General features: G+C 37.5%; 1 protein-coding gene across 4 annotated transcripts in view; it reads right to left on the bottom strand.

The window, feature by feature from the left end:
* ZNF536 (zinc finger protein 536) overlaps nt 1-26,687 on the bottom strand; it is a 354,954-nt gene that overhangs the window by 121,958 nt on the left and 206,309 nt on the right. For all 4 annotated transcript variants that reach the window (XM_076349185.1, XM_076349184.1, XM_076349186.1 and 1 more), the window contains 2 exons: nt 16,992-17,144; nt 4,130-5,710 (listed from right to left, as the gene is read on the bottom strand). In XM_076349185.1, the coding sequence (XP_076205300.1) occupies nt 4,130-5,710; nt 16,992-17,144 (1,734 nt within the window). The remainder of the gene's footprint in view (nt 1-4,129; nt 5,711-16,991; nt 17,145-26,687) is intronic.

Genomic DNA, 26,687 nt, shown 5'->3' on the forward strand with positions numbered 1-26,687 from the left:
GGTTAGCATTATAATCTTTTTGGTTTTGACACCTGTGGCAATAAGCAATTTACAACAACTAAATTCACTATTTAAACATTGGGGTAGAGTACTATAATTATGTGACAATAAAGCTGTAATAATCTGCCACAATCGATCTTCCCCTTGCCCAGCCCTCTTGTCTGTGCTGCAGTTCCATATTTGGAAGGTATTTCAGAAAGTTACAGCGCTGAACATTTTAATAATTCTGTGCAATGTTGAATACTTTCTGCTCCAAAGGAAACTGAAAGTGCTCGGCCCTTTGCAGGATCACAACTCCAAAGCAGCTACCATACGTTAGAAGGGCCCTGCCCTGTTTTCATACAGTGAAAGAAGTGATAATGGGGTGGAGCCTACGCAGGAGAAAACAGCACTAATTGCAGAGGAAAGCAAGCATGAATGGAAGCAAATTAGATTTATAGAGACAACATGGAACTAATACTTTTGGACATCATTAAGTGTGGGTTCAATAGCACTAACCCATTAAGCGACCAGCTAACGCTCAGGACTATTTCTGGCCAATAGTTCTGTAGCCCCCCAGCTCTTTGAAAGTAGGGAAATTTTACCATCTTTGACACAAAGCAGAAAAATTTAAAGGGGAGGAGAGAGAGAAAAGAAAGGGTCTTGTCATAAATAGATGCTGTGCAAATCATGTAAATTAATGACTTGGAACAGGAGGTAGAACATTATTGCGATACAACTACATGTATATGGGAAGACAAGCAGAGAAAGAGAACGTGAATGGAAAGGAAAACAGATCTTCCAAAACTTAAATACAAAGTAGGTCTAGAACCTCCGAGCATAACTTCTCGAATGAGCAAGGGCTGTAAAAGCAGAGTACACGGATGCTCAAGACAGCTACCAAGCCATGGAGCCATCGCCCTGGGCTTCCCCTCCACGCTGGGCTACTGGCTGCCAAGCAGCATGGAAAGGCATGTCGTCTTCTTAGAAACTGCGTGGTAGCAAAGATTAACAAGATCAGCTCGTAGGTATAGTCACTTGAGACTCCAAAACCAAGTACAGGTCAGGAGTAACTCTAAATTCATCAATGGTATTTTTTTCTTTCTTTCTGTTCTTTCCTATTCTGCTATATATGTAAAGGAGAAATACTACAAAAATTTGTGATTTTTCTCAGCAGCATTTTGACATGGAAATTTCTGTATTATGCAGTAATTATGGTTCTTTCCTAATTGTGTCTTTCATCCCTACAGCCTGAAGCATGATAGGAGCATAAATGAATTATGTGTACATCATCAGTCTCTCTCATTCTACATATAGGGAAACTGAGGACTGCTTCCCCCATGTGTGGTGACTTTCCGAAACAACAGTGTGAGTTGATGGCATTCTCCTCTAGAAATTAAACCCTTCTCGTGCCAAGATTTGTGCTTAAAATTTACCCATTATTTTAAGGTAAAATCTGCCAACTAAAAATGATCCACATGGATCACTGAAAATCCCAGCTTGTTTTTATGCAGCCAGAAATTTAACTCAATCAGCATGGCCAATCAAAGATGCAATCTCAGCTAACTGAAGCTAAGATAATTTATTTCGATTTTATTTCCACTGTATTCTGACTGCGGAAAGAGCACCACGCCTTGCTGTCCTGATTGTGCAAGGACTCTATCAAGTGCATCACTGTTCTCTCGAGATGTCAACAACCCACACATCACTGGCTGTAAAAAGAAAGGCAAATGCACAGTGTCCCAAAATACAAAGGAACACAAGAATCATGCCCTGGAATCAGGTGCTGGAGGTGGGTCTTAAGTTTTCTGATCTCTCAGGCAGTAGGAGAGACAAAGGGAACCATGACTAAGGCCATGGGCTTTGTGCAAGAGGGAAGGAAGGCTAATAAATGAACAGGGTCCTCCTGATGGCTAATCTGCAAGCGCAGAAACATCAGGTGAGATTTCCCGCGCTAGCATGCACAGATGGAGTGTGATTTCACAGTATAAAAAGCCACTGAGAAAATTAAAACTTCCCAAAAACACTACTTTCAAGTGGGCGATGTCCAAGCCAACCAAATAAAAAAAGAACTACTGACACAGGGCTTGTTCATACTCATCCACTTTTGCTGTGAGATATTGAGAAAAATGAAATAATATATTTAAATAGTCAACCTTAATATATTCTGCAAACACTCAATAGAATGTCAGTAAAGAATTTTAAAAAGCTATTTTTGGAGGGGGGGGGAAGAAAGGAGGACTCGCACTGCATTTTCCGTTAAAAAAAAGGCTTAAAAAGTAGAACAGACAAGCTTCTGTTGTGTTTTTTTTTTCCTTCATACTTCAAGTCAAATCCATTATCACTGGGCAGAGCTTGTGAAAGGGATATGGTCTTTAAAATCATATAAACTCAAGCCATCATAAAATGTCTGTTGAATTGATTGGAAGATGAAACAAAAAACTAATGGAAGTAACATGACCTCATTTCAATAATAATGTTAGAGGGGTTTTGTTGTTGTTGTTTTAAAAATCTTATGTCTGGGAAGAAGTATAAAGATACTTTGTACAAAGCAACTACTCTTAGTTTTCCAATTTTTTTACTTGTCTGTTTAGAGAGTCATTTCTCTGCTGTATTTTTTTTTTTGTAACTGATTGTACTCCACAAATAAAGAGAGAAAAAAATCCAAGTAGGATTTTACCAGCTGCAAATTAAATCAACTATCAACTATTTTCAAAATATCAGTAATGTAACTGCTGATTTTGAAGATCTGGAAATATTTCCAACTATCTGAATTGGTTCTTAGTGCATTGAGACACAGAAGTTTACAAGTAAGGCCATGCAGATACTTGGGCTCATGATTCAGTTTAAGTAATGACAATATTGTGAAGCCAAAATGCTCTAAGATACAATTGAGATAAACTTTGTGAGAAGTCAGACTTTTTTATCAGACCAACTAATACACTTGGAAAAGCAGAGAGGGGCCTGAAGAAGGGGTTATGGCTTAAGCACATATACTATCCTAGTAAAGTCAAACAAAGCTCCCACTAACCTTAAGTTAACCAGGGTAACCACTCTTAAGTGTTTGCAGATTTAGGGTTCCATTTTAAATTGTTAGGTTTTATAACTGTTGATCACATTTTCTTTTCTTTTTTTAACTTGAATACATTTTATTATGCATGTTCAGCTCTGACAATGAGTTTTCTGATTAGTTTGAAGGTTAAGTGAAACAAGCATTACTGAAGTTTTTGTGCCCTTTGCTGACTCTGCTTTTTAAAGTGATACTGTTTTTCAAAGGATTTACACTCTAAAGTCTCTTTCAAACAAGAATGATGCTGACAAAATAGGAGATAAATTGAAAAAATCCTCATTCTCATTTGTTCCAAATAGATTTAACTTTCATTTTTGTCAAATATGATGTGCGTGACACGAGGAAGTAAAACTGCAGTTTTGTAAATCAGAGACTAATAATGGTAAAAGGTAGTTTTGTTTGTTTGGTGTGTTGTTGTTTTTTTAATTACCTGGAGGCATATTCTTAATTAGGCAAATCACAATTTGTACAACTGCTAGTTAGAATAGTGAAAATGACCAAGGGCAACTACTGTATGGGTGCCATTGAAACAAACCAGAAAAATATAATTAAAAAAAAGGGTCTTCACCACAGGTAGATGCATTCCATGCACTTGGCCTTTGATTTCATTAATATTGTGGTAATTGAACACACCCCAATTCAAAGAGAGAAAAAAAAAAAAAGAGAGAGAGAGAAAGCAAGGTTTGCTTGGCAAAGCATCCAGTGTTTTTCTTGGGTTCTTACTTATGTCAAAATACTGAAAAGTTTGCAAGTTACCATGTAAATTTTTTAAAACTTTTTCCTCCTTTGAGTATGCTAAAGCAGTAAGTATCCCCTTCAGATGCCACTAGCACAGATAGTCTATATTGCTGCTACTCTAGTTTAAAAAGCAAGTTCTTTCTAAAATCCTGTATAAGTACATGCATGCAGCACTGCCGATTTCAATGGAGTAGACCACATATAAGACTAGAATTTGGCCCACAGGGTTTAACATTTAAAAAATGTATTACTAACAAACATGACTAAGTATATTTAAAGAGCAGCTTCATGATTCTGCAGAAGTGTTTTCTGAAATGGTCTAAAAGAAGGTCTAAAACTTACCACACAAGTCAGGTCTCTTGATACATCCACTAGTTGCTGTGCTACTTGCAAGTCCATTAAAGGCTGCTAAGCCATCAGAGCTGTAAGCTCTTAGGACTGACAACATGTTCATCTGCTTCTCCAGGACCTGTGGACCCTGAACTTGTTCGGGTTTCATCACTCCTTGTGCAGTTTCATGGGAGGATAGAAGATTCTGACTGTGCCACTGCTTTTCTGATGCTTGCGGCAGTGGTGATGTGAGCCCTTGTGTTGGTTGTGAGGTGACTGCACTTTGCATATTGTCGCCTCCTTCACTACTTTCTTTATTTAGGGCAGACAACTGCTTATTCATAATATCTGGTTCTGTATCAATGTCCTCATCTTCAATGTTTTCTTCCTTGGAAGATTCCATATCCTCAGATGAAGCTATGTCAGAAAGGTCATCAGTAGCACTTTTATTTACAGAGTCAGAGAGCAGAATATTTGGGTCATCTTCGGATTGTGTTTTTATTTCGGATTCATTACTGGTGCAAGAATTTTGTGTTCCCGTGCCAATAACACCAGGATAAACACCAAACTGCTTATAGAAGTCTGTTGTAAAATTACAAAAAGTGGATTCCATGTGGCTGGGCCAGGCAGTGCTCTTTTGCTCTCCCAGGGTCTCTTTATTTTGTCCTTGGGTCATTTTCTCAGAAGCTGAGTCCAGCTGGCTCAGTATGTTTGAAACTACTGCCTCCTTGTTGGACTGCACAGAAGAGGGGAGCAAGCTCACTTTATTAACTGAGGCTGAAGCTTCTCTAGATTGGTCTTTGTTGTTCCCTATGATGTTGTCTTTACGTTTAGCCTTGCCCAAGTGATTGGCCTGCAGGTGCAGAGCCATTAGTTCCATAGATGAAGTTGTAAAGGAACAAAATAAGCAGCCGTGCCAAGCAATATTGTCTTGCACCGTAACAGATGAACCTGGGAGGGAGGCTGCATCTGGCCTTACAGATAAGTCAAGAGGTTCGTATTGTGACTTTTCTGTTTTTCGCTGTGAGGACTTACTATTTATCTTTTCCTCACCACCATCTGAGCCCAGAGCTTTTGCTGAAAGTGGATCTGAGAGAGCTTTATCCTTCATTTCTTTTTCTTTCTTCAAGGAACTTAGGACAAAGCTGTCCATGAAAGCTTGCAAAGACCCTTGAAAGTTCACACCGTTCCCAACCATGTTCTGGTAAGCACGGCCAAGTTCAGAGAAGTGTGCTCCTTTGGAAGATATGTCTGAACCCTTCATATTTTCTGAAGATACTTCAGATGACATGCCAGCTGCTTGTCCTTGCTGATCTCCAGAAGACAGCATTCCTGATGTCCACTGCTGCGAGACCATGCCACTTCGGAAATCGATACCAGGAAGCCCCTTGAAGGCTCCTCTCAATATATCTGGTCTAATAAACACAGAACTTTTACTTGATGTCTCATCTTTGTGTTCTTGACTTGCCGTCTGCCCAGAGAGTGGTCCTGCTCCATTCTGTCGCTCCCGATGGTGCCGTTCTAAGTGGTATTTGAGGGATGCAGACTGAGTACCAGCATAATCACAATGCGGACACTTGTAAGGCTTCTCACCTACAGGTATGGATAAAGAGAAAAATATAAAGAAAGAGAGTTAACCGTACTTTGGTGTACAGATGAGTGAAAAACAAAATCAACATTAGCTGCTTGAAAACAAGAAGATCTTAGAGCTAATAATTCATTTTTAAAAAAGAAATGCCTTTAATTGAAGACTAATTCATAAACTGAGTATTTCTAAAATGGGTTTGCAGAATGTGGGGCTATTCAGGAATGACATGGTATCTACACACAATTAGCCATCTTTTTCTTAATCTAACATGTAGAAAACTGTTGTAGAATTAAAAGCTATGATTATGAAAATGAAGCATAACAATTTCAACCACAGTAATCATTAAAAGTACAAGTTTAAAAAAAAGAGAGACAAAGAATGTAACAAATGGATGGTTGCAATATTTTGTGTATACAATTGCTCTAAAATTTGTTTAAATTATACACATGGAAACCATTTTTAAACCTAAAAATTTTATGGCACTGTTACGCAAGACTGAAATGAATGATTTAAGTCTTGCTCTGCAGTAAATCATGGATATAATTAGCAAATGGCATACTGCACAAGTAATTTATCATTATTTGGAGGGCACCATTCCAGAAGGATTCAAAGATCTGCAGACCTACTGCATTGTTTCTAAATAAAGAACTATAAATACAGATTCTATAAAATATTAATATCATTACACTACATTACGATTGCAGCATGTAAGAACATATAGTTAAAATAAAAAGTAGCCAATAAAATAAAAAAGAAATCGAGTAATAAAAAAAGTACAAAATATATTTAGTTTCTGTATTTGAAATTAGCATTATCTACTGGTTTTTGCAGTCCTTAAATTTGTACTAATGGCATTTCTAATGCTCAAGTAGTAAAACTTGTAATTTACCTACCATAAGCGCTTTTCTAGGATTAGCTTGAAGAGAGTTTTAAAACACATACGATGATTTTCATGAATTAAATATATATTTGAATCCCACACTAAACTTTTATTGTTCTTCCTATACTTTAAAAGAGGTAGAAGATATTACATGTATAATAAATATCCATATACAATCATAAAGACATATGCAAAAAGAATGTACATCTAAGCAAATGTACATCTAAATTTTTGCAGAGCAGTTGTTAGCAATGCAGAGTTCCTTTTAAAGGAAAAACTACGGAAATCCTCACTAAAAGTGACAGGACTCTGAAAGACCTGCGAGCTGTCAATATTGGCAATTATTTCTATGGGGGAGCTCAACAAGAAGAAGAAACTGTTTTCTCTACGTAGCTTTTTTCCCTAAGTGATCGAAAAGACAAAGGCAAGCCTTCTCCAAATGGTATAACGGAAATAATTGTTTTGAAAACTTCCTCCACAGTAAAAATGCTATATAATATTAGGTAGTTCACCAAAACAGTCGGAAAGTTATCTGTTTTCAAATAACCTCAAAATCTGCCTAAAACAAAATTGAAAGGCTTTCAAACTTTTGTTATTTAAGCTACAGGCTCAACTGAAAGGCTGGTAAATACTTGGGAAGCTGCTCCTCGCACTGATCGCAGGAATTTGCTAATGAGATGCAACACCAGAACACTCAAATGACCATACAGCACTGCGCGAGCAGGCTTAGTGACCATGAACAGTAGCTGGGTACGTGCTGCAATTCAGACGGGGCTGAAGTAAATTACAAGCAGTGGAAATTCTAAATCCATAATGTAATCCTAAAGCTAAACGGTGAGACATGAGAGCATTACATCAACCACATTAATCGACCTTTTTAGAGGAGAAAAGTGCAGCACCTCAAACAAGAGGTGTTCAGCAGAGGAAGAGGTAGTAATTAGCATGGTTCATGCTTTAGGCCTGGGTCCACACAGCTTAACAGAAGAAATCAGATTTAAACATTTCAGTGCAACTTCTGAGTCTTCCACGATCACCTAATTAAGCTCTGGCGCTCCACCAACGAGAAGCAGGGGCTGCGTTTCAGTGGGAGTTGTGCAAAAGCAAACAGTTCCTACTGACATGCAAGAATCACTAGAGACGGACCACGTCTGTCTGGGCTTCCCTGGTCTCAGGTGAGAGTCTGAGCACACACACCCCCATCGCAGGCGTTTTAGGGTAGGGACAAGGGGACAGAAGACACTAGCTGTCTATTTGTTTGCATTTCTTCAGGGCTGTTTGGGAGTGTGCAAACTCTGACAGCTGTGCTGCCAGTCAGAACGTGGACAAATATTAATGCTGTTTTACAGCATGTACATACTGCAATATTTTTGAGTTGTTTTCTGTTATTCTGATGTTTGTCCCACCAGTTACTGTCAACAGTCACCAGTGACCTCTGACACAACTTAGGTGCTTCAAGTGTTGCCTAAGAAGTAATCAGACTGGTGAAAAACAAGTACCAGACTTTATAAGGTTAAATGCTCTCACTTGTGAGTTTTCACTCCTCTTAATTGAAAAGCTCTTCCTCAGCATCCCCTATGCCTTTACGGAAATCTTTAACACAATTATATCGAGCGCTTCCTTTTATTCTAATGATAGTTCAGTGTGTGTTTGCATTGAACATCAAGTGACACCATTAAAAAGTGTGTCCCGGCATTGCAGGCGCTGTGTCAACCGTTGGATAACTACTTCTGCAGGGAGGAGGAGAAGTTTGCAATATAGGCTGTACTGATGTTGCTAAAAACATGCAGGAGCTGTTCAAAGCAATAAGTATATGTAAAAATGGGTATAAGTGAGTTAAAATATGGTAACTAGAGGAAATACTAGTAATATTTTGTACTTCTAAAGTACCTTCAGTCTAAAGCATTGGGCACAACAACATACTTTTATTCTGAATTGCAAAGCCTTGAAGTCATTACATTTTCCGCTCAAAGGCCTCTCTGCTGAGTGAGCTTCCTTTCAGCAGAGGAGATCTGGACGCAGCTCACCACCGACGCCGTAGGCATTGGACTGAAAGAAGACGCTGACTGAGACAGTGCGATAAAAAGTTCAAATCTCTCCTAGCCTTGGTACACTGCCTCTGTGGTGCTACCACCTCTTGCATGGCTAGAAATGAGATCTAAAGCTGAAGGTCTGAAATTGGACTCAACATGTAGCAACACACTGTGCCACCTTTACAATACCGGACTGGCCAAATAACATTGTTCAAAGGGAACTATTCAAAATGTCTCTCTCCTCTTTGAGATCTAAATGTTGGCAGTGATTAGTTTACTTCAAAGCAATCTTAACTGCTGCTATTTTGAGGGCAGACATTGGGAGAAAGGAGTAGGATGGAGTAAATCATCTTTGAATCTTTTAAATTAAGTGTGTCGGTATTTCCTAAATTCAGTAATTGTGCAGATATTTAGATGCTATTTCATCCATTCAAATTAACAGTCAGCTATGCCCTGTGTAAGTCCCTGTACAAATGACAAAACCGAGTTACAAGCTGCTGTGGGAAAAAGCCCAACCTAAACTCAACCAAACTAACCAAAACCAAGCCAGTTTCAATGGAAAACCCAAAGGACCCCTAATTTCCAGGACTCTATCAGCAACTGCAACAGTATATGTCCAAAGAAGACTACAGGGGACGAGAGAGGTAGGCTATGATTCTTGTTAGAAGACAACCTGTTTGTATCTCATACTTTGAGGAAAGGTTTCAGAGAATTCATCCTAGTGTAATACTGCCAAGAGCAGAGTCTGGATGAGTTATTTAACACTTAATATCAGTTCACATAAATTAACGTTGCCATGTAGGAGTGAGGGAACATGACTTTTTCAAAATAATTTTCTGCATTTCATATCCAAGAGTCATTTTTCATTGCTCACAAAGGCAAGGACCATCCTGCTCTTGCTAATTCTCTGGCCCTGTTTGCATCCCTGCAAACCTTTTCACAATGGAGTAGAAAGAGAGAATATTCCAGTGTGTACAATAAATTTAAAAAAAAAAAAAATCTTATAGAGAATAACTTATCTGGGCAACATAATCACAGTTCTGATCTATCTACCGCTCTGGTTTACAAGACACAAGACATCTCACAAGAACTATTTTATATCAGGATATAGTAAAACAATAAAAATTCAATGCTGCTTGTAAAATCTGTACAAAAGTTTGGTAGATAACTGGAAACAGACATGTTGCCCAGTAGAAACAGGTCTATTTGTATAGTAGGTTGTATAAACAACACAGATGTATATAATCTATGTAAGCTATCACCAGTCCTGCTCAGAATGCAATCTGATCATACTAGTCATAGGAATTATCTGCTACAGGCTGTGCAAGGAGACCACAGCCAGATTATAAATATATTTACAGATTTTAAGGCCAGAAGGGATAATTATGATCATCTAGTCTGATCTGCTGTACACACAGGCCAAAGACCCTCACATGATAATTCCTGTGTCAAATCAAACTACAGTCTGAAAAAAACCTTACTTGTTTTAGTTTAAACATATTCTGTTTCAACCACAGCAATGAAGAACAATCTAACATTTCCCTAGGTAAACTGTTTGACTGGTTAGGTTTTTTCACTACTCAAAACGTGTACCTCATTTCTAGCGTGAATTTGTCCAGAGTCTGCTTCCTACTACTGAATATTGCTACATTTTTCCCTGCTAGATTAAACAGATTTTTTTAATTAAAAAAATCTAATCCCTAACAAAGGGACTTGCAGACGGCAAACCAGTCACCTCTTCACCTTCTCTCACTCTTGAGTGGAACACCCTTCCCAATTTTTCAATGTCCTTTTAAATTATGGGTACCCACTAAAGCTTTGATGAAATTTCAACTTGGTATTAATCTTATATGGTCCAAGACTGCGTTTACATCCATAGCTATAGCAATCAACTAACAGCTCATATTCTGTTGTTTCTCTACCATAATCCTAGGCCCAGTTCATCAATGCCTCTAGTATTTGTTTCTTTACATTTTGCTGATTTAAAATTTGTATTGTTGAAAAGAGCCCACTTGACTAAGTGACTAATCAGTGCCTCCCCATGATTTTTAGCATCTTACCATTTTTGTGCCATTGGTAAATTTTATCAACGGTGATTTTATATACTCTTCCAAATAATGATGAAATACCAAATAAATGGAGCTGAAAGCACTGCTGTTTCTGGAACTGCCAGTTTATGTGCCACTTCATCTCTGTATCCTGGGGTTTTTTGGTCGGGGGGATTGTCACATAGAACAAGCTACTTTCACAAGCCTTGAGAGAAAGTGAGAAACTTGCTAAAACTTACTTTCATAAAATAAAATAAAATTAACTATGCTACCAATTCTTAATTAGTTAACAAATTCATTCTGTAGTTTTACCCAAACTTAGGTCAGGGTACTCCATTTATAATTTCAAGATCTTAATATTCTTTCTTTTTGGAAATACTAGAACAGAGCTTTTTTACTACTACGAGTGCTCTGGAACTTGCTCTGTGTTCCAAGACTTATTTTTTTAAATGAACTTTAATGATTTGAAGGGCTCTTCAGCCAGGGTTTTTAAGACTTTATCTACAAGTTATCTAGTCTCATTCATTCTAAAAAATATTAAAATGTAGTAGGCTACAGCATAACAGCCTCATTACTTAATGGCAGAACTGTAGGAAAATACTTATAAAAACCATCATGCTTCTTTCTGAGAACAGAACAGAAGAGTATTTAGTCTTCTATACCATGGTAGATAATTTTTTATCCATTCTTGTCCAGCATTAGCAAGATACCAATTGTTAAACCTGCCAGATCTACAGAATTTTACCCTGTTCTCCATAACCCTAATAGCCATGTACATATTTTTACTATTACTTTTCGTTTCCCTTACCAAATCTCTGCACTTCTAAAATATCTATTTATATTTAGTGCTGTGGGCCTCTTTATTCATTTTTCATACTTAACATGCAGCCATTCTTAAAAATCTGTACTGCACCCTACACTCCCGTTCCCCACCGAATGCGCCCCCTCCTTTTTAAATAAGATTTCTTAAGGAGTTTGTTTGTGGAGTATGCCCCTCTGCTCCTCATAGTGCTGCTCCTCAGTACAGTGAGGGCTGTGCCTCAGTACAAGAACCCCAACACCTAATGCTTTGGCAGCCAGTAGTGGGGATTTGACAGTCACTCAGGGACAGTGTGAGTTGCAATTTGATCCTACATGTTTCTAACCAGGCTATAGTTTTCTTTCATGCAAAGCAAATGAAATCAAACATCTTATAATTCCAGAGAATACTGCTTAATGAAAATATTGAAAACATTTTCCAGCATTTTTTATTTTACCATTGAAACAGTTATTGATAACCTATTTTATCCATTGTGCAGTAGATATTTTAGAAATGAATTGCTGTATGGTTTAATTAGTTCATTATTATGCCTATTCTTACACGGTAATTTCTTTTATCATTCTAATCATTCACTTCACACTTTTTAAACCAAATGGAATATCAAAGGTTCTGTAGGATTATTTTTGGATCCTGCACATGTTTCACCACACAATTAATCTGTTTGTCAGAAATACTAGTTAACTACTTCTCTTTACTACTTTCCTTTACTAGTGATTTTTCCCTATTATATAAGATGAAACTACCCCTACCCTGTAAAAGGACAGATTTTTGATGCTTTTGACTCAGTTTATTAAAGATTTTTCAATTGTGCACTAGGCATTACAATAAAATATTTTAATTTTTATAAAGTTTTATAATTGAATATTTTCCTTTATTTATATCTCATCTGCAATATTTATTTAGTCTTTTTACATGTCTTTACTTAGTTAAAACGCAGAGAGATAAATACGGTTGTTACTTTGCAGGGAAGATTCAGTACATTAATATAAACTGTACACTAATTCCCCCAAAGCATATATATATATGTTGTAAACCTGAAGACTTTTTACACAGCTGCTTATTGCTAAACAGTGCCTTGTCCAGAAGGGGACAATCTGTGTCTCTAATTGCTGTCACTGAAGCTGAGATTCATTATGTGACTTTCCCATTAAAATGTGAGCATTAATTTGTATAATGAAATATCACCCACTGCAGTGTTCATTAGCCATGCCCTACTGTATACTGCACATTGTTAGCTACCTAGAAACTGTAGTTAATTTCACTAATGGATATTTCCCTACTTAGTGTTTGGTAGGAAATTTATACTGTAACATTACCTCTTAAACTTTTAAGGAAATTTAAATTCAATCAATTATTTTCAACAAAAGTTTGGGATGTCATTAAGACAGGAGAAAAGGCATGCTGTACAATGTTAAGGATGGGAAATCTGGAGAAATCTACAGAAATGAAAAGTCCTTTTAGTTCATCTTAGAAATGTAAGAATAAAGGATGTTCAATACCAAAATTGTCTCCTCTTGGAGCACACATACCCATTTTCCTTAATTATTCATATTGCTCATCCCACTACATGCGCCTTCAGAGATTGGCAACAGGCAGTCTTTTTTTAGGAAGAAAATGTGAATTGAATTCATTTAAAACAGCACCATTTTTACTGTATTTCATCAGTTCATCTAAGCTAGTTTTAAAATTGGCTAGTCACATTTCCAAGGGAAAATGCAGTAACACTGTAAATGTACATAATACATCTCATACATGTAAGACGTGTCATACATTTCGTAACATACTCTCAGTCAATGGACACAGCCCTGCCAAGTTTTTTCTTCCTATCCCTCTCTTTCTTAGGTTTCTTCTGTTTAGCACAACCCAAACTTTCTTCAGGGCTCTACTTGGCTCATGCACATTATTCTTTTTTCATTACTCAAGGGATTTAACTGTGACAGTCATACTGGGAATATACCTGAGCACCTAATGACCACGCAAACCCAAACTGGTCTACATCTGCAGTAGCTTCTGAATGCTAACGCAAGGTGCAAAGAGGTGCTAGAACTAATCTGAAACCGGTCCCTACATAACGTGTCACTTGTCAAAGGTAGAACATAATTTTTTTTTTTTACACTTAACTGTTTCCGTGCAGTCCAAAGGCCTAGGCATATAAAGTAAAAACCACACCCATTTATTTGATTTCAGTGGGAATTGAGAGTGCTCAGGAACATAAAGAAGATTCTCAGCTCCCTGAATGAAGGAACCTTAAATTGCTGCCCCCAGAGGGGAAAAATGGAAACTCTGGAAGCATCTGCATATGGCACATTATGGGTCTGAGATACTTAGATGGTTTTCTTTTTCACAAAGCCTGAGCATCTCTAAGCCTTCTGTGTTATAACCTTCTCAGCTGTATTATAGATTATTTTATAACCAGGAAGCTGAATCACAAAGCAGCCAGTCCACCCGCATGTCTACTATGCACTACTGGTACATATATATGCTTTGCCCTTGTTTCTGCATCTCTTCACTCAGTGAGTTTGTGTGAGTTGAAGTAGGTAGCTCTGCAGAAGCAGGACCATACAGCCATCTCTATTCACTGGCCAACGTAATGAAGTCATCCAGGAGGGCTACAAGAGTTCCGTCTGTCCTCTCTAAGCCCCGAGGCTCTGAAGCATTCTGCCCTAAGAGTCCTTCCTTTCTTCTCTCGGGATCATACTAAGGAACTGTCTCATCCTTCAACTGTTTTTAGAGCAAGAAAGAGGAGGAACTGATTTCACGTAATTATGCCCTTTTCTTCTTATCATATGGGAACAATCAGAAATCGTATCTTACTATCTTCCCCTTAAAGCTCTTCCTGGCTGAATATCATTGAATTAGATAAGAAGAAAAATCCTCGACAATTCTGTGTTGGCACTCAACTGAGCGTGCTAAATAAAACCTTGTGGTTTTTTTCTCCTTCAGAAGCTTATTATATGATAGCAAACTACACAGAAACTGAGACTCGGTGTGGAGAAGGTTGCAACCGTGAAATATCCAACAGAAAAAAGAAGCAACCCAAGCGACTAGCTAATTCTTCTAAAACAGAACACAGCTTCCTCCTCTTGTGGAGGATTAAACGGCTTCTCTAGCTTTTTTAGGCCAATTGCCACAGAAGCCCCTCCTGGCTGGATCAGACTTTGGGTCTTGTCTTGGCATGTGTACCAAACCAACCTACTCGTGTGCCTCCAAACACACAGATGTTTGAAGGAACCTGACTTCTGCTGAGCTGCTTGAGCTCATCTCTAACAAACAGGTGCTGTGAGAACAAGAACAGTAATTGAGTTAATGTAGTGGAGAAACACAGTAAAGTGTTTTTTATCAGTCAGTTATATGATCCAGGCATATAATAAAGACAGAGTGTGACATAAAAGGCAGGAAACTGTCCCTGATAAGTATGAGCTAACTGATATTTGTTTAATAACTGGTATCTATTACATCATTTCCATTTACTGCAAAGGAACTTAATTTTTATTTAATAACTCCAGTAATTTGCCAATTTACATTTTTATAATATTTATTAGGATTATTTCCAATATGTAAAACATTGCTCCATTTAAACATACTCTTGTCATTATTTACAAACACTTTGTTCTCAATCTAATGGAAATTGATCTTTATCTATTTTAAAATTATAATGATTTTTAAATATATTGCAAATGTTGTTTCAACAGTCTGTATGATTTTTTTTTCCATTATTTTATACATGGTTTATTTTTTCTTGTTTTAATTTTATTTAGTCAGTTTTAATATGCTCCATTGCAATTAATTTACTTTCCATTAATTCTAAGCCACAAATACCAAATGCGTAATCACTGCCATCTTTAAAACAAGAACAAAATGACCACTATATAATAAAGCAAAAGGGAGAGATGGGTATCCTCAGGTTATTTTAAAGAATTTTTCTTTGCACGTCCAATAGTAAAAATGTCACTGTTTAAACCTCATAGTTACAAGATTATTTTCCAATAAAATAACTACCATTTCTTTTACTACATTAGAGAGCACACAAATAGGGTTTTCACTGTTCCCCCCTTTTTTTTTTTTTTTAAACAAAGCCCAATGCACAGAAAAGAATATTCCTGTCCTAAATGGTTTGCAATCCAATCAGACAAAACCACATTAGGGTGCCAAATTTTAAAATTCCGATCCAACCAGTGTGGTATACTCCTACTCCACAATCCAAAGAAAGAAGAATAAAAATACAATGAAGAAACTTTCCCATCTCAATAATGAAATTTTTTTCTTTAAATAATTTTCAGCCTTCATTTTCAATTTTTCAAAATCAGGCCTCACATTTGCAAACTCAACATTAAGTATTACATCTGTGCAAGCACATAGGAGAAACATGACTGCTGATTTTGGGAAGGGAGGAAAATACTGCTTATCTGGTACTTCAGTGAAATAAAAATTAAAAGTGAAGTTTTTCAAGTAGGAGGTACAACTGGAAAGTATTTCTTCATGCAATTTATTTTACCTATCAATTAGAAAAGTAGCAGTAAAATTCTGAAATTCATTTAAGATGGTTTAAAAAGAAAATTACTCCACAATTACAGTGCCCACTACGTCTGTTTCCAAAGAGAAGTATCCTAAATCTCCAGTTTTGCATACTCTCCCAAAGCCTACTATGATACCTAAGACTTGGAAGAAAACAGTATCACACTGGCCATATACAGAATTTCTAGTTAACAGGACCTGAGGATATCAACATTGTATGTCAGATTTTAATTATGGATAGAGTAAGTCTTATTAAACATATACTGTGTCTCTACACGAACCTTACCATGCACATCCATAACTTCAAGCAAACAAGGTATTATAATTTAAATGGAGTCGTTATAGTTTACTAGTATCGAGAACAGTCCACCCAATGAATGACATACCAAAATAAAGTGAGAATCAAGACCAGTAGTAAATCTCTGTAGGGTAGAAATGCTGTGACTGTTACTAAAATAAAACATGGTAAGTTTTACCACGGTGCAAAACATGTTAAGTTTTACTACTTACAAGTACTAAGTCAGGTGAGTTCTAGTGAAAAAAACCCGCAGATCCATGAAGCTGATGTATTCATATGAACAGGTTAAAAATGAGCATGCCAAATGGAACAAAAATAGTAACTCTGAGAAAAACATATAGAATCCCTAAGCAGATGCTAAGGAAGGCCTTTGAAGCAAGTTAGTATAACTAAGTCTGAAACCAATAGGCTTATGACTATTGAAGGACAAGGGTAATTGAAGGAAACAGTGATGAAGCAGGGAAGGAGACAGAAATAACCTCAACTGGGAAAAGATGATTCTATTAAAGTGGTCTTTATCCAACAACACATTCCTTGTGCTTTTATTTAAGACTGTCATATATCTTTCTCAAAAGACTTTCTCCAACTAATGAGTCCAAATCTACACTGGGAATTAGGGCTCCTAGCCACATATTATTTTAACCCCTCCACACACGGCATGTGTCGACAGTGCTCCGCTCACTTGTTCCTCTCACCTGTATGTATTCTCAAGTGGACCTTTAAGTGATGTGATGTTCTGAAAGTTTTTCCACAATATGGGCAGTCTTTCATGGCAGAACCAAGGCTCCTGTCTCTCAGTAAAGCTGGCTGCTGGACTCCTACAGATCTCCCAGCTTCTTCTCCAATGTCTGCAACACAGAAATGTTCTCACATCACTTCAGCACATGACAGAAGTTGTTCTCACTAAAACTGCTAACACAACACAAAGTTAAACATGTCAATACTACACCTGTCTATTTCATTCTTTAAATCTGACAGAATGCTGACAATTCATGTATTTTCTTGTTATTTGTCTTAAATTATTTCATCTTTCCTATCATCATTTTAAGCAGCATATGGTACCTTTCTATTGAACTGAATTATACAAGAAAAGAAACAGCTGCGTCAGCAGCTGGTTTGATTTCTTCTTTTGCTTAGTTCCTATTAATTTTTCCCCAAAAAGTTTTAGATTGTTGTTTTGTTGAATCTATTTAATTTATAAGTATTGTGAAAATCTGTATGCTTTTAGAGGGAAAAAGTTTGCATCAGTGTATTAAAACCTCCCAAAACAACAGAATTGCGGTGATGCAGGAGGGTGGGAGGCTCCAACAGCAGTGGCATGTCAACACACAAAGCTAATCAACTTCCTTCTGCAACACTTCAGCATTGGAGTTACAACACATAACCTAGTAAGTGACCTAATATCATGGGAAAGGCAATGAAAAAATGGTCAGATGAGTGGGAATTCCTTCTCCCTCTCACCCACAGCTCCTGAGTTTTCTCCTTCAGTGTTCACAGCTACACTTATTCTTTGCATCATAATACAATGGGTGAGACTCCAGGACATCTCTTCTCTCTCCTGATATAAAGGACAGTCATTCTCAGCCATCTTGAACAAGCTGCTATTATCCAAGCAGGCTATGAACAAAATAAATTACAAAAGACTGACATAAAAATTGCAAAAATGTAGGGCATTTTAAAAAAGTCATTATTCAAACCACACAAGACTCATCTATCATCTTGTACTTACAGGGTCATGTAATATCACATATATGTATCAATTCATGATTTCACCAAAAAGTACCATGGCAAATGTTGAAATTCTGAGCTGGATTTATGCTACTGGCATGCCACAGAGGTGAAATACACATGGACACATCATCACACCACTATGCAAAAGCTGAGCTATCTGGGCTATATTGAGGTGGGGAGCATATAGTTAAAATCTGCATGCAGAGTCTTGATTATTTCAACCATAAACTACTGACTAAAAATGTTCTGTCTTTACCTATTTGATATGTAACTGAAGCTGTCAGGAAACATAGTGCAGTTTACACAGCATTGCCTCTTAAATGGAAGAGATGGGACATAAGAAAGACTTAAAAATTTGGCTCTAATAAAAACTATTCACACAGTAGCAGAGACCCAAATACCACATTTCTGGAAAAGGTAACACTAACAGGCATTTCATTATTTATTATAAAATGGTCCCTCTAAACTATTTCACTTAAAGCTGAAAGAAGGGGATGATAGAATGATAGAAATACATATATATAAAAATGCTTATCTTAGTCATGTATGTAATCAAGCTATTGCTAGTTTTCAAAAGGCAAAATCTCATAGTTTTCACATCACATGCTTGTTTAACATTTTCTGATTGTTCTTAGACTGCAGAGTTAAAGCACAATATTTAAGTTGGAAAGCTAGTAACTGTCATTTTGAATTATTCACAAGTATGTAAAGTAACATACTGCAGGAGTGTATTTTGTCTTTAGGAGTCCAGCAAAACATATACAGGTGCTAGTCTATAATTCCAATCTCCCTAAAGAGTTTAGATTTTCCCCTTTTTTCCTCCTCAAAAGTTGTATATAATCATGTCTTAAGCTGCTTCGGGAAAAAATGAATTCCTGAGTGCAAAAAGCTTTTTCTGAAGTGCAAAATACAGAATGCATGATGATAAACTGCAGGATTTTATTTTGGTTTTCAATAAATACTATATGAGCATTATAGATAAATATATAGATAAAGCTAACAAGCCACTCAGGAGAAATTTACCGAATAAGTCTACTAGTTATGTTTTGCTATATGTCACTCTAAATGATGGCCTATTATCCATTTGCCTTTTATCTTTCTATCTAGAATATGTGTGGCCCAATAAAAAAGAATAAATTTGTAAGATAAACAGCTCGCTTTGCAGATTTAAGAGTCTAATTTTCACTTTACACAAAATTGAATTTTTTCAAGGCAGCGAGACGATGGAGTTTACTCTAGCACTAATCCCTCTGAAAAAGCAAACTGAAAACAACAATGAAGCAAAGAAAGATGTGGGTGGTCTGAAGAGTTTTCTTTTAGATTTAAGTAGACATACAGTAGATAGCTCCAAAGGCTTTGCTCCAACAGGGGCCTTACCTTGAAGAATTTTTCTTCCCACAGTGAAAGCATTCCTAAGACTTTAAAGCTGGGCTGAGGGGTTTTCTTTTGAATTCCTCTGCCTACAAAGCCCACCGAAGCGCTGGAGGCCATCGCTACCTGAATGAGCAGCTTTACATCTAAGTTCTTTTATTTCAAACAATGAAAAGATATGTTCAAGGCTGCCGACTGCCCCCATCAAATGCTACCCCAACTTCTTGCTAGGGCCCCATTTTGGCAAATTGTACCTATTTGTCAAAGCACTTAAGTTTAAAATGTGCTTAACTTTAAAATGCATTTAAGTCTCACTGACTCTGCTACCAAGGTTTTTTTTTATACTGAGTCTCTTAAAGCAATCTATGGAAAGTGAAGGGGGGAAAAACTGACACAGAAAAAGAAGAGATCAGCAAGGAAGAAGTTAAGAAGCAAACTGGTGAATAGAGACCATGCCAACAACAGTATGCGGGGAATGAAAAATTTCATCTCTACCAATAATCGTGCATTCTACACCTCTGATGTCCCCTTTCTCCTGCTACTGAGACCCCCTTCCTAAGTAGAAACTCTCAGTTCTGTTAAATTGTGCAAAACTGTAGTAATGTTTTACAGACCTGCAGAACTAGGATTAGCCCCAGCAAATTAATTTAATTTATGATTTACTCGGGATTTGAGCTATGGTTTTTGGGCTGCTCAATTCCGAGGATAAAAGATCAGGAAGGAAAGACAACAGTTACTTAGCTTACAGCCATTGTGGTTCACTGAGTTATGTGGTCTACATGATGTGCACTCGATGCACGTGTGATTAGACTGCTTTTTCTACTACCTACTTCCATTATAGGCAGGTCTACGTCCTGAATGTCTTCCTGCCCATCCCTACCTTTCCTGATTGGAGTGCAGGAAATAACAGAACAGAGTATAAAATATTGTATAGATGTACATGCTAGATGTAAGGCTTCCGAGCCTTGCCTCTGAACTCACTTTCGCTGAGCTTTCCTTTCACTTTCAAAGCATCTGTTCACAGCAGAAGTCGTGGACAGAAGAGCAAAAGGCAACATTCAGTTCTATATATGAAACCGGTCTTTGTGTCAGTATAAGGAGAAGGCAACAGCTGTGAGACCTCCAGCTGCTACGTATGCTGTACCTGCTGGGCAGGCAGATACTGCTCCGTGGCACAGGACACAGAGGAATTCAGCCATGAAGCAGCTTCTGGGGTGGTATGACATGGACACCTCTTGCGTGCCATGCCTCAGCTACACTTAATAACTGACTGTGTGCGTGTTCTCATGGGACAAATGCAAAGGAAAGAAAGTTCCCTTTAACATCCGTATCAGAAGGTGGCAATTGGCTGCATAACCGAAGAGCCAATTTGGCCAAAATGTGAGCAAATCTATTTGCCACACAGACTGAAATTAAAACTAAGCAATCCGTAAGATCAGTATTTGAAGGACTAGCCCTTCTTCAGACAGATGCCCACTTCTCAGGAGAGGAGGGACAAAAAGCCACCACTCCTCACCTAGGATGGAGATGACCCACGTAGTGCTGCAGGCTGCTTTAACATCCCCGTGGTACCCAGAAAGGAAATTTCCACAGAACCAGATAATCCCAATAAACAGTTTTGAGCCAGGAGCACTTTTACAGTAGCAGGTTAAAAGAAAGTGAGAAACACACCAGTGAATCCTTTTTTACAGCAGGTATCTTACTAGGTATCAGAAATGATCTACCCAGAAATGAGCCACTGCCACGGCTGGCAGTGCCCTCAGCACACAGATAGAAATGCTACAAAGGCACAATGCCAACTTCAGTGGATATTTCTAGAAAAGAGAAGACAGACTTAGGTGGATAGTGAATCTGTGTACTCAAAGCAGAAGCTATCTAGCCAGTCATATGAAGAGCAAAAGAAAAAGAATTATTTGAAATTTCCATATATGTTCTGTACAACTGGTCTACCTGTCTGGGATGAGTCTATAAACATGATTAGAAAAGGATTGATTGCTTTTGTAAAAAGAAACCTGTTTTCGGTTTGTTAGGTAGCAGCACTGACTTCAGTCATGTTAGCAGCCAAATTTTCAAAGGAGCATCTATGTACACGTCCCATAAATTTTACCAGAGTACTTATTTGCTGCATGTATGTGAAAGTGCAGGGATTCACAAAGAGGTACTTTCATGTTCAAAGGAGCTAAATTGCAGTCCGCATGCAGACTAAATTATCAATGAAGTCAGTTGGAATTTGTCGACACAAGGATTGCCAAATTAGCCAAAAACAGGCAATCACATGGAAAAGGTAATCAACTCACAAAATAGGTAATCACACTTACAAGTATGTGTTTGCTCTTGCACATTTTTCAGACATTATTAAAGAACCCTTTGAAAATGTGGCCAGAAGCCTTTAAAGCTGCACATAATCCCAGGTTTTCATTTATTTCTGAAATTCAAAATATTTGTAGTTCTTTAGAACTGCCTGTAAAAGTTAATGAAACATGGTGCAATGAGAAGTGGTAGTGACCATGGTTATTTTTTTATGATCTATAAACCACCCAGATTAGCCCATCTTGTGGCAGGAAAAATTATATCCTGAATCTAACGTCAAGAAGGGAGTCAGAAGATACTCAGTGTGTTAATCCTGTCACTGCTGCCACCTTTATGCAACTATGCTTGGACTCGACCACCTCATTCCCGGGGAAGCAGCATAGGATACGCAAAATTTCTGGGAAAACATGCTTTACCTTTCTTGCCTATTCCTTAGAGAAAGCTTTAGCGATACTGAAAATAGTGGAAAATAGGAATACAATTAGGGATATAATTAACCATATTTTCCTAGCTACCTGAAGTAGCTTCAATTAGCATGCTTCGATGTAAACGAGAACAGAATCTGGCCCAGTGCTCATAATTTGAAATTAGAATCCTATTAGCAGATGTCACTACACTTTTTTGCTAGTGAAGTTCATGGCTTAAAATAAAAGAGTCTAATATTACTAAATATTACAGTTATATTTTAGGCCTCCGGAAAGAGTTACTAATGTCTTAGGTCAGGAACAACTTGCTGTCTCTATTGTTTCATCAAGGATTTAGGTTTTATAATGACCATATATGGGAATCTTAAACTGTTAGGCATTAATATGGATTGGCAGAGAATTTGTTTAAACACAGAGCTATTTTAGAAGAGAATTGGAAAGGAGGCCTGCGAGTAAGAAAGCAGCATTCACATTGTTTGTAATATTAGAAATAAAGATTATACCAAAGGTTCCACTGGTAAATAAAAAGATACCGCTGCTGACATCAGACTTCCCACTTAGCCCTCTGAACCACACAGGCAAACAAAAGCCACAAACCGCCCTGCCTCTGCTACTGATTAGTGCGTTAGCAGATTTAAATTTAAAATACATTCTAAATTAAACTGAAGTAAAATGCCCACAACCATTTATATGAGGTAAGACTTGCAACATTTAGAAGTGGGCAAATGGCCGTCATAGCCAGTACCTCGGGCTATGGGGGAGCTCTCTAGGTGTTATTTCAAGCACAAGAGAAAGGGAGCCAAAATATTCTAAGCAATTTTTTAGTAACTGGTGGGCTGGTGACTTGGGGGCAGCACATACACCTTAAGCCCATACTTGGAGCACGACACACTTGAAGATTGGTGGTTTTCACACCCCATGGGTGCAAAACACTTTGCAGGACAATACTGCATGTATGCAAATGTTGGTTATATCTTCATGCTTTTCACTGTGGTACACATTCTGAGAAACACACAAGAGGCTGTATATACAGCACAAAGAGACATCAGTAGACACTTAACCAAAAATTAAGCTTTTGTTTATCACAAAATGTTTCTTATCCTCTTTTTTCATTTTAATCAAATTCCCTGCAGAGTTTTTGTTTTGGAGTTCTTGGCAGTCTTACTTTTCAAATTGTTCTAAATCTTTAAAACCTTTTAAGATAATCAAAGTTCAAACACAGTTTCTGAGTACATCATTTTAGCTGCCTGATTTGTTTGAAGAATCGTGTGACCAAAAGACACAGAAAATCAGATGTAGTACCTAAAAACCATGGCTGGTTACTTGCCATTAACTTACAGAGCTCAGTTTGGACTGAAAATTAAGCATATTGAAAAAAATTATTTTTTGGAGAGAACATTTTTTGCATAAGACCTTTTTAACTGTATTTTCTTTTCTGAAGAAAGACGACATCTTAAGCACCTTACAATATCTTTCATTTAACAATTGGCAGAAGGAAACTCCCAGATGAACATTGGCTTGTGTCTTTCTCTTTAACCAGCTGAGTGATCCAAGCTTTTAATAAAGCTGTTCCAATTATTGTAAAAGTCATCTAGTACCTTATAGCCACAAATATTGACAGTTTATTGCACAATGCATTCATGACATTTGAAGGTCACATCATACATAATACATACACTTTTATAAAAGTGTCTGGAACAAAGAGATACATGATCAGCAATTACATCTTACCATTTGAGGGTATGATTTTATACTTATTTAAAATGAAATACTATATGAAATGCAAATTGTTAATAAAACACAAAATAGTTAATTTTCTGTATTTATTGTTTTATTAATCAGTGATACTGAGTTCAGTTGTGTAAAATCAACAGAACGTGGTCCATGCCCCAAGAAGATTACAGTTAAATATCATTATCCTGCAAACCATCACACATATTCTTAGCTCAGCATGAGAAGAAAGTAAGCTTAAAACTTTAATCTCGCTACTGTCTACCTCTCCAGCCCTAGTGAATTCAATGAAACTTCAACACTTGAATCGGGACCTTAGCATATTATTGAAATATTAGTTTTGATAAAATTGAATCAAAATGAAACTGAAAAGAGTGCTGAAGAATTTTTTTTTATATATATGGATATTCAGGCATATCAAACTTCTTCATCCTCTTCCAATGTTCACGACTTCTAAGGCCATTCTAAAATCACACGCATTTGCACAAATGGTATCATTAAAAGGTGTAAGTTGCAATTTATGCAGTCAGACCTGTGCACAGTCCTTCAATGAAGTCAACAAACATCAGGAATACACAGAGCATGGCCATGAGAGTGCTTGTCTTTGGTTAGATAGTCTTCACTTTTAAGGCATCACCACTAGGTCCTGGAACCTCCAGCTACCTAATGGGAGCTGAGCTTGCAGCAAATGACCATGGATTGCTACATCATTCCCTCTAACACCATTTTTGCTGGTTTGTTTCAAAATCCTGCTATCTACCTTCCTAAGACCTTCACATGCAAGACTCTTCCACCATCCAACTCCGTCAATGGCTTTTCAGTTCTGCTACTCCAAAATCACGGCTCTGAAATCCCACTTCCCTAATTTGACTGTATAGATCAAAGCACTTCAGATCCCAAAACACCGAGTTTGCCAGATGATGTTCATGAAATTCCACTAGACTTGTATAATCTTTCCACAGGAAAAGTGGATGCTTTAGCAGAGGATGGGTCTGTTTGTTATCTTAAATGTAACGCTAGTTACTCTCAGTGATGAGCTTCTGCTTGTTCTTGCTTTCTTCAGAAGTGCACATTTGAGCTGCTAGAACACCTTATTGTACTTCTCTGTACAGAACACCTATCTTCACAAGCAAAGCAGACACTTACTCTTTGGATCAGCTATGCTGGGCTTAAATATGTACTCATGGATCTTTCCTTGGTATTTTGCCAATGTTCTTTGTCATCTATCCTCAAAATTTACTCCGGTGTCCATTTATACTTCTGATAGCAATGTTAGCTCCCAAACCTTCCATATGACATACTTTCCATGGTTTTCTCCTCCTTTTCTTAAAACAAGCTTAGAATATTCTGTTTTTTTACCAAATGTTCATGCCAACAGTGCTCTGTGATTCTCATGTAAGCCTGTCTCACTAGTTTTCTTACCCAAACCCTTGTCCCACCTGTGTTAGCTTTGATCCTGTCACCTAAATTTGAAATGGGCACTTGATTACTGAGCAGAGAGGGCAAGGTCTTTCCACACTTCCTACAGATTGTTTACTGCTTTTGGAGAAAATTCCAGTGGGGAATCTAAGCAGAGAAGCTATCCAACTGGACCATCTTTTGGATTTGTATGTGTTATTTGTAGGCAGGTGTTCAGGTACCAGATGGCCTTGAAGCCCGTACTACTCAGGTTATAGCAGCTTCTACAGGCTGTCTGCATCATATTCCCATCTCTGAGATTTGCAGAGTGGCTACATGGAGCTTGATAAACACTTTTACCCAGCATTGCTCTCCTGATGCCAAGGCTAGATCAGATATCCAATTTGGGAGAGTTGCCTTACAGTCCCTCTTTAATTAAGTACTCCTGATCTCCCACTCCTGGGATGGATTGCTACTGCTGATTAAGCTCCAGAAGTAAGGATCTGTGGAGGCAATTTCATGAGGGAGAAAATGAAGTTGCTAGCTAATCAACTAAAATATCCATTAACTGGACTTCTGTGAATGAATATATTGCCTTCTTCCTGCTTCCATACTTACCCTGTTTCTTCCACATGTTAGCATCTCTACATACCTATAAACCAAACAGGTAAGGTGTACTTCATTATGACCTCTATCTTCTTCCTAAACTACATGTGGGACAAACAGAACCATTTGGTACAGTGTACAGGCTACACTATGAAGAAAATCCAAGACGGTGTCAGTGAACGGTAGGAAAGATGGTGAATCTGGGTGGAAGAGAGTGGTATTGAACCTACTTTCTCTAGGTTCTTCACGTGTGCCCGACAATACAGAGTCTGTGAGATTTTAAAAGGCACAAATTAACACCCAACTCCACATAGTTTTCAAAATCCATTAATATATTTTAAAATCTTTTGAGTAGTTGTATGGAAATATTTAATAACTACACTGGCCAAGTTTCACCCTGAGTTGCTGGGCTTAAACAAATCCAAAAAACAAACAAATCATTTCTTCAAGTCAGAACCACAGACTTGCCTACATTGTAAGTAGCTCTTGGAGCATCAGGTACCATTGGAGAAGTTTTTGCATACTATTGATTAAGAAAAACCCGTTTTCATTATTATTATCATCTTATCACAGGGTGGCAAAATCAGCATAGAAGTGCCAGTAGCAGGTCATCAGATTTTATAAAAATTCATTCTAATAAAGAAAAATGTAAATTATTTAAAATGTCACAGGAACATCTTTCCGTAGACACCAGTGAGAAAGAAACCAACAATAGAATCAGTCACATAAAAACAACTGTACAGGTAGCTAAATTAGTAATTTCCCCCTCAACAAAATGAGAAAGAATTAAAGACTGTCATTCCATTTACAGATTACTGA

Source organism: Aptenodytes patagonicus, chromosome 11, assembly GCF_965638725.1.
Source record: "Aptenodytes patagonicus chromosome 11, bAptPat1.pri.cur, whole genome shotgun sequence".
In the NCBI taxonomy this organism is placed as follows: domain Eukaryota; kingdom Metazoa; phylum Chordata; class Aves; order Sphenisciformes; family Spheniscidae; genus Aptenodytes; species Aptenodytes patagonicus.